Source organism: Hylobates moloch, unplaced genomic scaffold (assembly GCF_009828535.3).
Source record: "Hylobates moloch isolate HMO894 unplaced genomic scaffold, HMol_V3 SCAFFOLD_15, whole genome shotgun sequence".
NCBI classification, from domain to species: Eukaryota; Metazoa; Chordata; class Mammalia; order Primates; family Hylobatidae; genus Hylobates; species Hylobates moloch.
The window spans coordinates 98317230-98331396 of NW_026652290.1; the positions used below are offsets into that span (position 1 = coordinate 98317230).

The 14167-nt window shown below is 54.4% G+C and overlaps 1 protein-coding gene across 4 annotated transcripts in view; it reads right to left on the bottom strand.

The window, feature by feature from the left end:
* Window positions 1-6585: 6585 nt before the first annotated feature.
* Window positions 6586-14167, bottom strand: part of ARID3A (AT-rich interaction domain 3A) — a 51366-nt gene continuing 43784 nt past the window's right edge. For all 4 annotated transcript variants that reach the window (XM_032176405.2, XM_032176404.2, XM_032176406.3 and 1 more), the window contains exon 9: window positions 6586-10581. In XM_032176405.2, the coding sequence (XP_032032296.1) occupies window positions 10397-10581 (185 nt within the window). In that variant the 3' untranslated portion in view covers window positions 6586-10396. The remainder of the gene's footprint in view (window positions 10582-14167) is intronic.

Here is a 14167-nt window from a genome sequence, read left to right on the forward strand (position 1 = left end):
CTGCTGTGCCTCCAGAGTTTCCTCCAACCTCATTTTTATTTTCTTTATTTTGCGACAGTCTTGCACTGTGGCCCAGGTTGGAGTGCAGTGGCGTGATCTCGGCTCACTGCTACCTCTGCCTCCCTGGTTCACGCGATTCTCCTGTCTCAGCCTCCCCAGTAGCTGGGATTACAGGTGTAAGCCACCACGCCCAGCTAAGTTTTGTATTTTTAGTAGAGATGGAGTTTCACCATGTTGGCCAGGCTGGTCTCGAACTCCTGACCTCAGGTGATCCGCCCGCCTCGGCCTCCCAAAGTGCTTGGATTACAGGCGTCAGCTACTGAGTCTGGCCTCCAACATTATTTAAAAAACATTATTAAAAAAAATCGGCGGGGCGTGGTGGCTCATGCCTGTAATCCCAGCACTTTGGGAGACCGAGGTGGGTGGATCACAAGATCAAGATCATCCTGGATAACAAGGTGAAACCCGTCTCTACTAAAAATACGAAAATTAGCTGGGCGTGGCAGTGCATGCCTGTAATCCCAGCTACTTGGGAGGCTGAGGCAGGAGAATCATGCAATCATGGCTCACTGTAGGCTCAAATTCCTGGGCTCAAGCCTTCCTCCCACCTCAGCTTCCCGAGTAGCTGGAACCACACTCAACTAATTTTGTGCTTTTGTTTTTTTTGCAGAGATAGGGTCTTGCTTTGTTGCCCCAGGCTGGTCTTAAACTCCCAGGCTCAGATGATGCTCTTGCCTCAGCCTCCCAAAGGGTTGGGATTACAGACATATGCCACTGCGCCTGGCCCTGTTTTAATTTTTACTTTATTTTTATTTTCTGTAGACAAGCGGGAGAGGTGGGTCTCACTGTATTGCCCAGGCTGGTCTTTTTTTTTGAGATGGAATTTTACTCTGTTGCCCAGGCTGGAGTTCAGTGGCGTGATCTCAGCTCACTTTAACCTCTGCCTCCTGGGTTCAAGTGATTTTCCTGCCTCAGCCTCCTGAGCTAGCTGGCATTGCAGGTGTTCACCACCATGTCCAGCTAATTTTTGTATTTTTAGTAGAGATGGGGTTTCACCTTGTTGGCCAGGCTGGTCTCGAACTCCTGACCTCAGGTGATCCACCTGCCTCAGCCTCCGAAAGTGCTGGGATTACAGGCGTGAGCCACTGCACCTGGCCTTTTTTTCATTTTTCTTTTTCTTTTTTTCTTTTTTCTTTTTGAAATGGAGTCTTCCTCTTGTTGCCCAGGCTGGAGTGCAATGGCACGATCTCAGCTCACTGCAACCTCTGCCTTCCGGTTTCCAGCGATTCTCCTGCCTCAGCCTCCCGAGTAGCTGGGACTACAGGCATGTGCCACCACGCCCGGCTAATTTATTTTGTATTTTTAGTAACGACGGGGTTTCACCATGTTGGCCAGGCTGGTCTCAAATTCCTGACCTCGTGATCTGCCCGCCTCAGCCTCCCAAAGTGCTGGGATTACAGGCGTGAGCCACCGCGCCTGGCTCATTTTTAGTTTTTCTTACAGAGTCTGGCCCTGTCGCCCAGGCTGGAGTGCAGTGGCACCATCATAGCTCACTGCAGCCTCCACCTCCAGGGCTCAAGCGATCCTCCCACCTCAGCCTCCTGGGACCACAGGTGCACACCACCACGCCTGACTAACATTTTAATTTTTTGTAGATGGGGCTCTCGCCGTGTTGCCCAGGCTGGTCTTGAACTCCTGGGTTGAAACCATCCTCCTTCCTCCACCTCCCAAGGTTCTGGGATTACAGGCATGAGCCACCGCCCGGCCTAGCCTGGAAGTTTTTAAATTCCTGGGTTCCAGGACACCCAGCAGACCGGGCAGGTGTGGGCTGCTGCCACAGGCAGGAGAGGGCAGGGGCAGCAGGAAGCTGATGGACTACAGTCTCCACCTTCTCACAGGCCTCCTGCTGCGGCCCAGCCGGAGCCAGGCCTTCCTCCCCTCCTCCTCTCCCTGGGGACGTGGCCAGGCCAGGCTGCAGTGTGAGGTCAGAGGTCACCCCGCCCCCAGCCTGGTTCCTGGAATGAGGACAGACCAATTGTGTTGGAGCAGGGGGACAGAAGCCACACTTTGGGGGTGTCTCCAGACCACCCGGCGGCTGGATCTCGTTGGTGCCAGCTGGAGGTTGTGAAGGGGGGGTAGCCAGGAAGGGGAAACTGAGGCACAGAGACAGGAACTTTCCCCTTGGGGTGTAAGGCCCTCATTCTCCATCCCCTGCACATTTATGGAGCACCGCCTGTTTGCAGGCATTGATGAACCCAGCCAGATGCCAGTCGGCTTGGCTGCCCCGGTCCTGGCCCCACAGACCAATCCAGCAGCTCCGGCCATCCCACGGCAGCCCCATCATTACCTATGCCAGTGGGGAGAGCAGCAGCCGGCTCTGGTAGCCCTCTGCTTTTGGAAGCGTCTCAGCCGCTGCCTCTCCAGGCTGGGCTCTTGGCAGGCTCCGAAAATCTGCTATCAGAGGAGGGTTTGAGCTTCACCTCCGGGAGCCTCCCGCCCTCCTAGCAAGCACCTAGCAGGCGGCCCAGGGAGGCGGCTGGGCTCTGAGAGGCTAGGGGGTGGCTGGGCCCTTCCTGGGCTGGGGAGAAGGTGGGGGGCTGAGTCCGTCCCTGGCTGGGGAGGGAGGTGGGGGCCTGGGGAGGAGGTGGGGGGCTGAGTCCGTCCCTGGCTGGGGAGGGAGGTGGGGGCCTGGGGAGGAGATGGGGGGCTGAGTCCCTCCCTGGCTGGGGAGGGGTGGGGGCTGAGTCCCCCGCTGGCTGGGGAGGAGGTGAGGGCCTGGGGAGGAGGTGGGGGGCTGAGTCCCTCCCTGGCTAGGGAGGGGTGGGGGCTGAGTCCGTCCGTGGCTGGGGAGGAGGTGAGAGCCTGGGGAGGAGGTGGGGGGCTGAGTCCCTCCCTGGCTGGGGAGAGGTGGGGGCTGAGTCCCTCCCTCCCAGGCTGGGGAACTGAGAGGTGCACCCCCTCCCTGACTCCCCGCCTGTGAGGCCCTCAGCTGCGGGTGAACAAGCAAGGCCTGACGATCCAGTTTGGGGTGGGGGCTTTCCCAGGGTTCTTCCCTCCTCTCCCTGGGGCCGGCGGGCTCCTCCAGGCAGTGAGTGGGACTCCATCCCCCCGACCCAGGGTTTAGCATACTCATTTCTGGCTGGAGTGGAAAATGCCATTTTCCCTTCCGGGGCCTAATGTGGGTTTCGTTTTGGGAACCAACCGGCTGGGACAGATGTAGGGGCGTTGTTGGTCCCTCGCCTCCAACACAGCCCTGGGGAGGGACGTGTCCCAGCCAGCTTCGGCCAGGATGGTGCGCGGGAGGCCGGGCAGCTGAGTCTGGGCCTGTCCACCTCCGGCCACGCTGACCCTCCTCCAGTCACGTCCCCTGGGCATGGGCAATGGGAGGGTGGACAGTGGGTTGGGCGGCCCAGGAAACCCTTTCCTGGGAAAATGTTGCAATACCACTTTCTTTGGGTTTGTGGGCTAAGAACGAGAGGCCTTTTATTTTTTAATTTTTAATTAATTAATTAATTAGTTAATGTTTTTAGAGACGGAGTCTCGCTCTGTCACCCAGGCTGGAGTGCAGTGGCGTGATCTCGATTCACTGCAAGCTCCGCCTCTTGGGTTCATGCCATTCTCCTGCCTCAGCCTCCCCGAGTAGCTGGGACTACAGGTGCCTGCCACCACGCCCGGCTAATTTTTTGTATTTTTAGTAGAGACGGAGTTTCACCGTGTTAGCCAGGATGGTCTTGATCTCCTGACCTCGTGATCCGCCCGCCTCGGCCTCCCAAAGTGCTGGGATTACAGGTGTGAGCCACCGCGCCCGGCCTAATTAATGTTTTTAGAGATGGAGTCTTGCTCTGTCACCCAGGCTGGAGTGCAGTGGGTCGATCTCAGCTCACTGCAACCTCTGCCTCCCAGGTTCTAGCAATTCTCCTGCCTCAGCCTCCCAAGAAGCTGGGACTACAGGTGCACACCACCACGCCTGGCTAATTTTTTTTTATTTTAGTAGAGACAGGGTTTTGCCATGTTGCCCAGACTGGTCTCGAACTCCCGAGCTCAGGCAATCCACCCACTTTGGCCTCCCAAAGTGCTAGGATTACAGGCCTAAGCCACTGTGCCCGGCCTTTTATTATTATTTTTAAGAGACAGGGTCCCGGCTGGTCCTGTGTGGCCAAGGTAGGTGTATCATTTGAGGTCAGGAGTTCGAGACCAGCCTGGCCAACATGGTGAAAACCCGTTGCTACTAAAAGCACAAAAATTAGCCAGGCGTGGTGGCGCGTGCCTGTAATCCCAGCTAGCTGGGAGGCTGAGTTGGGAGAATCGCTTGAACCCAGGAGGCAGAGGTTGTAATGAGCCAAGATCGTGTCATTGCATTGCAGCCTGGTTGACACAGTGAGACCCTGACTCAAAAAAAAAAAAAAAAAAAAAAGAGAGAGGCCAGACACAGTGGCTCACCCCTATAATCCTAGCACTTTCGGAGGCCGAGGCAGGCAAATCACGAAGTCAGGAGATGGAGGCCATCCTGGCTAACATGGTGAAACCCCGTCTGTACTAAAAATACAAAAATTAGCCGGGTGTGGTGGCGTGTGTCTATACTCCCAGCTACTTGGGAGGCTGAGGCAGGAGAATTGCTTGAACCTGGGAGGCAGAGGTTGGAGTGAGCCGAGAACGCACTATTGCACTCCAGCCTGGGAGAAAGAGCGAGGCTCCGTCTCAAAAAAAAAAAAAGAGAGAGAGAGAGAGACAGGGTCTTGCTGTTGCCCAGGCTGGAGTACCATGGCATGATCACTGTTCACCGCAGCCACCATGCCCGGCTTTTATTTTTTTTTAATTTCTGGTAGAAATGGGGTCTCCCTATGTTGCCCAGGTTGGTCTCAAACTCCTGGGCTCTATTCATCCTCCCGCTCCAGCCTCCGAGTGCTGGGATTACGGGTGTGAACCTCCGACCCCAGCTGAGTGCCTTTACTATGTACTGGGTTTGGGGGCTGCAAACTGGCTGTCCAGGGACCAAATCTGGCCCTTGGTCTTGTTTCCTAGGACCCGCATGGTGTTGCAAGGGAAAAGGTGAAAATGTGGCCAGCACTGGAAAAGTTCCCTCCCCCAGCCACCAGGACGCCCCTGAACCCGAGGCCTCAGCTCCAGGTGGCTTCACCAGTGGGCTGGTTCCTGGGGTCGCCTAGGAGGTAAAGGAGGGCAAACCTATGGGGGGCTTGGGAACAGGGTGTCCCGCTGGGCAAAAGGGCCTCCATCTGGGCCACGCAGAGGGCGGAGGACGGGGGAGCCCTGTGCCTGCCACCCGAGGGGCCGCACCCTCCTGTTGGGGGCAGGCGGGGACCGTGTGTCGGCTGCAGAGGATGGAGAGGTGTCTGGCAGAGCAAAGAGGGAGAGGGCTGTTCCTGGCGGTGGAACAGCTGTGTGAAGGCCCTGAGGCCGGACTGGGCCACTTGCCCTAGGAGCTCCGGTCAGATAACGCCAGGGGCGCCCGCATGCTGAGCCCCGTTGAGGCAGGAGGCCTCCAGGAGGTGAGGGGTCAGGCTCGCCGGCAGGTGGCTGGGGGCGCGCACACTGGCCCTGCCACACCTGTCATCCCAAATCCCTAAAACGGGATTGGTGACGGGCTCTCTGCGAGGCACAGAGGTGCCCAGAGCGGCCTCCAGGAGCTCCCGTCGACCCTGTGGACCTTGGGGCCAGATCCTTCTCTGGGGTGGGGCCGTCCTGGGCACTCAGGGTGCTGAGCAGCATCCCCAGCCTCCACCCACTCCACACCAGGAGTGCCCCCCAGCTGTGACAACCACAGATGCCCCCAGACATGGACCAGGGTCCCCCTGGGGGCACAGACCCTGGCTGAGGACCCCTGCTTTTTTTTTTTTTTGATGGAGTTTCGCTCTTGTTGCCCAGGCTGGAGTGCAGTGGTGCAATCTCGGCTCACTGCAACCTCTGCCTCCCGGGTTCAAGTAATTCTCCTGCCTCAGCCTCCGGAGTAGCTGGGATTACAGGCATGCACCACCACGCCCAGCTAATTTTGTATTTTTAGTAGAAATGGGGTTTCACCATGTTGGTCAGGCTGGTCTCAAACTCCCAACCTCAGGCGATTGGCCCGCCTCGGCCTCCCGAAGTGCTGGGATTACAGGCGTGAGCCTCTGCGCGTGGCCTTTTTTCTTTATTTCTTTCTTTTTCTTTCTTTCTTTCTTTCTTTTTTTTTTTTTTTTTGAGACAGTCTTGCTCTTGTTGCCCAGGCTGGAGTGCAATGGCGCAATCTCTGCTCACTGCAACCTCCGCCTCCTGGGTTCAAATAATTCTCCTGCCTCAGCCTCCGGAGTAGCTGGGATTACAAGCATTCACCACCATACCTGGCTAATTTTTGTATTTTTAGTGGAGATGGGGTTTCTCCATGTTGGTCAGGCTGGTCTCAAACTCCCGAGCTCAGGTGATCCGCCTGCCTCGGCCTCCCAAAGTGCTGGGATAACAGGCGTGAGCCACCACGCCTGGCCAGACCCCCACTTTTGTAGCTGTCTTCTGCCGCCCAGAGCCAGACCTAGAGCGATGCAGGGCAGAGGGGGATAGAGCACCCCCTTCCACTCACCCCTGGCTGTGCTGGGCAGGGGCATAGGGTGGAGCTGGAGGTTGGGGAGACGCCGAAAGAAAAAAAAACACCACAGGACAGAGTTTTCTGTTAAAAGTCAGAAGTGTTTTGTCTCGTTTTAATATCTCATCAGCTTTACAGGGTTACAATCGTCTTAAATATTTCTGAAGTTTAAATACAATCTGCATAATAATGTTATTATAAAATGTAAACTTTCAGTGTTCTTTTAAATTTCAAAATCACACCTTTTTTTTTTTGGTTTTTTTTTTTTTTTTTTTTTTTTTTTTCCTTTTAATACCCGAATGTTCTGCAAAAACTGAAATTGTTACAGGCCACCCTGCCGCGGCCAGGGCGAGACAGGCTGGGCCCAGCCAGAGGTAGAGAGTAGTTTTATGGTTTTGTTTTGTTTTGTTTTTTAAGGTTTTTTTTTTTTTTTTTTCCTCCTATTACCTGAGTTTCAGGCGTGGTCTCCACGCCGTCTGACAAACTCCAGAGAAACTGAAATTTCACACGTCATGAATGAAATGCTGAGTTTACATTTGCCAAGAAAAAAAAAATGCAAAAGCACAATTAGGGGAAAAAAGGGACAAGGTGGGTAAAAAAATGATAAAAGAAAGGAAATTCGACTGTACAGATGCCCGACCCTTAACAACGATCCCAGCTGCCCCCAGTGCCCTGTGCCCACCCTCCCGCCTGTCTGGACGGCCACTTACGGGTCCCACGGAAGGTTCTAGAAGCCACCTGTCCCCCAACATCTCAGAGCAAGGGGAGCCCCCCTTGGCCTTGACTGTGGGGTCCCCACTCAGTACGCAGCTAGGTCCCACGGTCCCAAGTGAACTCGAACCTGTCAGGGTCCTTGTGGCTGAGGGGGCTGCCTGACCCCCTCCCAGTCTGCATAAGAGGGGGTGCTGAGCTGCACCCCAGAAAGCCACCCCGAATTTAAACCCCCACCGACAGGCGGTGGCGGGAGATGGGCACGGCTGGGGTTGAACGGGGCCACCTGAGACAGGGAGGACCATCTGGAGACACGGCTTCCTGCCGAATATCCAGGACCGGGCCCCACAGACCCCCTGCAACCACCTCCCATTTCCACGGCCAGCATGGCCACTGCCTTCAGCGACTTCCTTCTCCTGGACCGGGATCCAGCCTCGTGCCCACCCCCCACCCACCCCGCCTGTCCCTACAATCATCGGAGTTAACAGCAGGCCCAAGTCCCCTGAGTTAGAATCCAGGTCCACCCACCGCCGGGAGGCTGGATCGCCCACAGACACGACGCGCAGGATTCCCCACACACACACACGCAGCCCGAGGGAGACGACTCAGCCCAGACCCTGGTGCATGGGAGGCGGGGGAGAGGCACCCCAGGGGCTCAGATTTTGGCATCAAAAGTCAGACCTGAGGTAGACAGAGATAGGCAGCAGGCGCTTCCCCAGGTGTGGGACGGGGGTCCCGGGAGAGCAGCCCTGGAGGCCGGGGACGGACACAGACAGAATCCAGGTGGTTCTGTGAGTGGGGCCCGATTGCGTCTGGAGGCAAAAAGACACCCCCTTTCCGGGGTGATTGTGCTGCTGTGGTGCTGGCCCCAGGAAGGGACAAGGAAAACCTAGATGCCCACCACCCCCTCCTGGAAAGGGGGTGTGTGTCCATGGCCCTGAGATCCGAGAAGGAAGTGGGGTCCCCTCCCCAAAGACACAGGAAAGTGACAGTCCCCTCCCACAGCCCGACGGGAAAGCGAACCTAGACTCAGGGGCTCAGAAGCCCCCCAGCCCCCTCCCCAGGGGTCTCCAAGGCAATGGGGAGGTGGTTGGGAGTTGGGGGAGCTGGGGAGTCCCCTTCCTCACCAAGCCCCCATGCCGGTGGCCTAACAGGGCTCCCAGGGCCCAATTAGAGACCCAGACTTACCCTGGGAATAGCTGAGTTAATCCCCACCGCACACCAAGAGAAATAAAAGCCCAGAGCTCCCGTGTAGGACGCGACAGCCCCGCCCGACACCACGCGGGTCCAACAAGGTCCCCAGACCCTTCTGGGCATTTCAGACCCAGCCTTTCTGCTCCAGCAGCTCCAGCCAAAATAACCCCCCCAGCTCAGCTGCGGTGACCCCACTTTCTCCAAGCCAGGGGGAGAGGTACTGACCCACAGGGTGGTGGGGGGCAGCCTCCCTTCTCTGCCTGGATTTAGTCACCACAGAACTCGGGAAGCTCGCAGCCCCAGCACAAAAGGGGTTAGGAGAAGAGGAAGGGACAGAGCGAGGAGAATGTTGGGGTATGGGGGGTGTTCAGGAGGCCGGGGCCCTGAAATCTCACCCTGAGCGAGGTCCGGCTTCGCCCCCACTCCCCAGTATTGATAGTCCCCAAAAGCAGCCCTTTCGGGCAAGAGAAGAATCCCAACGAGACGCCACATTCATCCCTGAGACAGGAGCCTGGGGGCTGCGACAAGAACCACCCCCGCCCCCCAGGCCCTTTTTCCAGCACTTGCTACTTTTTAGATAAGATTTCCAGACCCGGCCAGCGCGGAGGCTCACGCCTGTAATCCCAGCACTTTGGGAGGCCGAGGCGGGCAGATCACCTGAGGTCAGGAGTTCGAGACCAGCCTGACCAACATGGCAAAACCCCCATCTCTACTAAAAATACAAAAATTAACCGTGTGTGGTGGCGGGCACCTGTAATCCCAGCTACTTGGGAGGCTGAGGCAGGAGAATCACTTGAACCTGGGAGGTGCAGGTTGCAGTGAGCCAAGATCACACCATTGCACTCACTCCAGCCTGGGCGACAAGAGCAAAACTCTGTCTCAAAAAAAAAAAAAAAAAAAAAAAATTTCCAGGCCCCTGACTCCAGAGCCCAGCAGACAGGCACAGCACAAGCAAAAGCATCGTGGAATATCACAGTCAGCAAATCACTGTCACGGGGCCCCCCAGCATGCACCCACTGCCACAGCCCGGCCCACAGCACCTGAGTTCATTGGCTCTGCGGCTCTAGCCCCAGGGATCCGATGTGCTGGACTCACAGCTGCCCAACGCATCCCCAGAAGCGGACAAAGGGACCCAAATTGGTCATGGGAAAAATAAAAAGGTGAGTTTTTTTTTTTTTTTTTTTTTTGCTTTTTTTTCTTGCTTTTTCAAAACCAGTTTCCCTGAAGGAACACAAATATATAGCTATATAGATATATAGATATCCTTTTCCTAAGGTTTGATCCCCCCAAGAATAAAATAGAATATTTACACAACAAAACCCCCGAAACCTCTTAAAAACCCTACAGAGGAAAAAAATTTCCCAAAGCAACAAGAAAAAAAAAATTCAGTGATCTTGGTTCAGGGGTTTCACTGGACACGAGAAGCTGGAAGTGGTGAGTGTGTGGTGAATAGAAAATAAAAGAGAACTAAAACAGACAAAAATGAAAACACACAGTGCAGGGATGTATGAGGTAAACAGGATCGGCCCACGCTGCCGTGGGGCCAAACCAGACACCAGAGCCTTCGGTCCGTCAGGGCTGCCGGAACGCCCTGGGAAACGTCTGCCTCTTTCTGTTTTTTTCTGATGGATTTCCTTTGCTGTTCTCACAATTCATCTCTCTGAATGTCCAAAACCTGAGAAATTCAAGTGTTCCTTGGTTTTCCCCTGTTTTATTAAATTCTCTTTATATATATATGTATATATATATATATATATATATATCTTTTTTCTCTTCTTTTTGGCGTCAGCTGTGGCTCCTTTTTGGGTATCTTCCCTCCCCACCCGTATCTTCCGCCATCCTGGCCCCTGTGTGGCCCACCGGGACCCCCTGCCCAGGCCGGCAGGCTGCAGGGTGGGTGGCGGGTGGGGAGTGATTGGGTTAAGGCAACGAGTTATTTGAGGTAGATGTGGAGGGTGCAGACAGCCCTGCTGGCCCAGCCTGGCCACCGCTGGTTCCGGTGCTTCCTCCCCGGCTGCCTGCGTTGCTGCTGCTGCCGCTGCCGCCGCCTCCTTTCTTGGGAGCAGAGGTTGGCGTGGGGGCCGGCGGCTGAGCAAACAGAACTCCTAAGGCAAGAACAGAAGACATATTCCATGCAGAGTTTAAGAAGATGCAAGGCGGGCCACAAAGGAGACCCAGTGGGGTGCTCCAGGGAATAAACAACTCTCTCACTCTGTCCCCCAGGCTGGAGTGCAGTGGTGCCATCAGAGCTCACTGCAGCCTCAACCTCACGGGCTCAGGTGATCCTCCCGGCTCAGCCTCCCCAGTAGCTGAGACCACAGGGGCGTGCCACCACGTCTGGCTCATTTTTTATTTTTTTGAGATGGTCTCTCGCTCTGTCACCCAGGCTGGAGTGTAGTGGTGCGATATTGGCTCACTGCAACCTCCGCCTCCTGGGTTCAAGCGGTTTTCCTGTCTCACCCTCCCGAGTAGCTGGAACTAACTACAGGCACCTGCCACTACACCAGCTAATTTTTGTATTTTTAGTATAGACGGAGTTTCACCACGTTGGCCAGGCTGGTCTCCAACTCCTGACCTCAGGTGATCCACCCACCTTGGCCTCCCAGAGTGCTGGGATGACAGGCGTGAGCCACCGTGGCTGGCAATTTTTTTTTTTTTTTTTTTTTTTTGAGACGGAGTCTCGCTCTGTCGCCCAGGCTGGAGTGCAGTGGCGCAATCTCGGCTCACTGCAAGCTCCGCCTCCCGGGTTCATGCCATTCTCCTGCCTCAGCCTCTCCGAGTAGCTGGGACTACAGGCGCCTGCCACCACGCCCGGATAATTTTTTGTATTTTTAGTAGAGACGGGGTTTCACCGTGGTCTCGATCTCCTGACCTCGTGATCCGCCCGCCTCGGCCTCCCAAAGTGCTGGGATTACAAGCGTGAGCCACTGCACCCGGCCGGCTGGCAATTTTTTAGCAATTTTTTATTTTTTATAGAGATGGGCTCTCAATATGTTGCCCAGGCTGGTCTCAAGTTCCTGGCCTCAAACAATCCTCCTGCATCTGACTCCCAAAGTGCTGGGATTACAGACGTGAGCCCAGCTTAAACTTCCCCACTGTGTCTGCTCACTCGTACATCACACACATGTGCATATATATGGATGCACATGAGTGCACACGTGTGTTTAATCCACACATGCACATCAGCATGCACACAGCTCTTGCAGGGAGAACCCTGATGCCCATAGTTTGCCGACGTGGGGTTGCGGGACCCCTAGCACACAGTTGGCCTTCTCCCCTCTAAGATTCAATATGAATGTACACGTTTTACGTCTGATTTCAGGAGGGCACAGACCCCTCAAAAATCCATCTGTGGACCTGTGAGGACACCACTGACCTCAGCTCAGCCTCTGACCACAGCCAGGGCGCCTGCAACAAGGCTGCTCAGTGTTGACGGCGCCACCTGGTGGCCGCTATGAGCCATCGGCCTGACTCCACTTTAAGAAAAACTATTCATTTACAGCCGGGTGTGGTGGCTCATGCCTGTAATCCCAGCACTTTGGGAGGCCGAGACGGGCGGATCACGAGGTCAGGAGTTCAAGACCAGCCTGACCAACATGGTGAAACCCCATCTCATCTAAAAATACAAAAATTAGCCGGGCCTGGTGGCATGCACCTGTAATCCCAGCTACTTGGGTGGCTGAGACAGGAGAATCGCTTGAAGTCGGGAGGCGGAGGTTGCAGGAGCCGAGATCACACCATTGCACTCCAGCCTGGGCAACAGAGTGAGACTCCATCTCAAAAAAAAAAGAAAAGAAAAACTATTCATTTACTTATGTTCTTTTGTAGAGATGGGGTCTTCTGTGTTGCCCAGGCTGGCCTCAAGCAAACCTCTCTCCTTAGCCTCCCAAAGTGTTGGGTTTACAGGCGTGAGCCACTGCCCCTGGCTCTGACTCCACTTCTTTAATTTTTTAATTCTTTTTTTTTTCTTTCTCTGAGATGAAGTCTTGCTCCATTGCACAGGCTGGAGTGCGGTGGCGTGATCTCAGCTCACTGCAACCTTCACCTCCTGGGTTCAAGCAATTCTCCTGCCTCAGCCTCCCAAGCAGCTGGGATTATAGGCACACACCAGCACACCTCGCTAATTCTTGTTATTTTTAGGGGAGATGGGGTTTCACCATGTTGACCAGGCTGGTCTTGAACTCCTGACCTCGTGATCCACCCACATCGGCCTCCCAAAGTGCTGGGATTACAGGTGTGACCTACTGTGCCCGGCAACTTTTTAATTCATTTTATTAAAAAAATATGTATACATAGGCTGGGCGCGGTGGTTCATGCCTGTAATCCCAGCACTTTGGGAGGCCGAGGCAGCCAGATCACCTGAGGTCAAGAGTCCGAGACCAGCCTGGCCAACATGGTGAAACCTCACCTCTACTAAAAATACAAAAAAAAATTAGCTGGGTGTGGTGGCACACGCCTGTAGTCCCAGCTACTTGGAGAGGCTGAGGCAGGAGAATCGCTCGAACCCAGGAGGCACAGGTTGCAGTGAGTCAAGATCACGCCACTGCACTCCAGCCTGGGTGACAGAGGGAAGACTATCTCAAAAAAAAAAAACAAAACCTATATATCTATATCTATATCTATATAGATATAAAAATATATATTTATATACAGATACATGTAAATCCAAATCTATATCTAGATATATAGATATAGACTCTTTCACCCAGGCTGGAGTGCAATGGTGTGATCTTGACTCACTGCAACCTCCACCTCCTGGGCTCAAGTGATCCTCCTCACTCAGCCTCCCAAGTAGCTGGGACTATGGGCGCCCGCCACCACACCCAGCTGATTTTTGTATTTTTAGGAGAGATGGGGTCTCGCTACATTGCGCAGGCTGGTCTCGAACTCCTGGGCTCAAGTGATCCTCCCATGTTAGCCTCCCAAAGTGCTGGAACTATAGCCGTGAGCCACTGCACCCAGCCTAGATTCAATTTTTTGGATACCTCATTTACCCTGATGTGATTATTAGGCATTGGATGCCAGAATAAAACATCTCATAAAACCCATAAATATATATACCTACTATGTACCCACAAAAATTACAAATTACAAATTAAAAAAAATAAAAAATAAATTCATTAAATTTTTTTTCAAGAGACAGGGTCTTGGTCTGTGGCCCAGGCTGGAGTGCAGTGGCGTCATCGCAGCTCGCCGCAGCCTCATCTCTAACCCCTGGGCTTATACATTCTTTGCTCCTCAGCCTTCGAAAATGCTGGGATTGGCTGGGTGTGGTGGCTCACGCCTGTAATCCCAGCACTTTGGGAGGCCAAGGCAGGAAGATTGCGTGAGCCCAGAGTTCAAGACCGTTCTGAGCAACAAAGCAATTTAAAATTTAAAGAGCAACAAAAAATTTAAAAATTAACCAGGTGTGCTGGTGCGTGTCTGTGCAAGACTCCATCTCATTAAAACAAAAAACTAGGAATGTGAACCATCCAAGGTCACACTGAATATGTATCTGTGGATGACCCCCTCTGGGCTGAGCATGGCACTGGGTGAACGATGGTATCCTCTCCATCAGCCTTAACTGTTTGTCCTGCAAAGCCCCTGGCCATGCCCTGCTTGCCCGCACACCTGGGTTCAAGTAGGTGGGACCAGGCGCAACTCAGGGTCCTGAGTTCGTGGCAGGAGAGGGGAGGTCCAGGCAGGGCG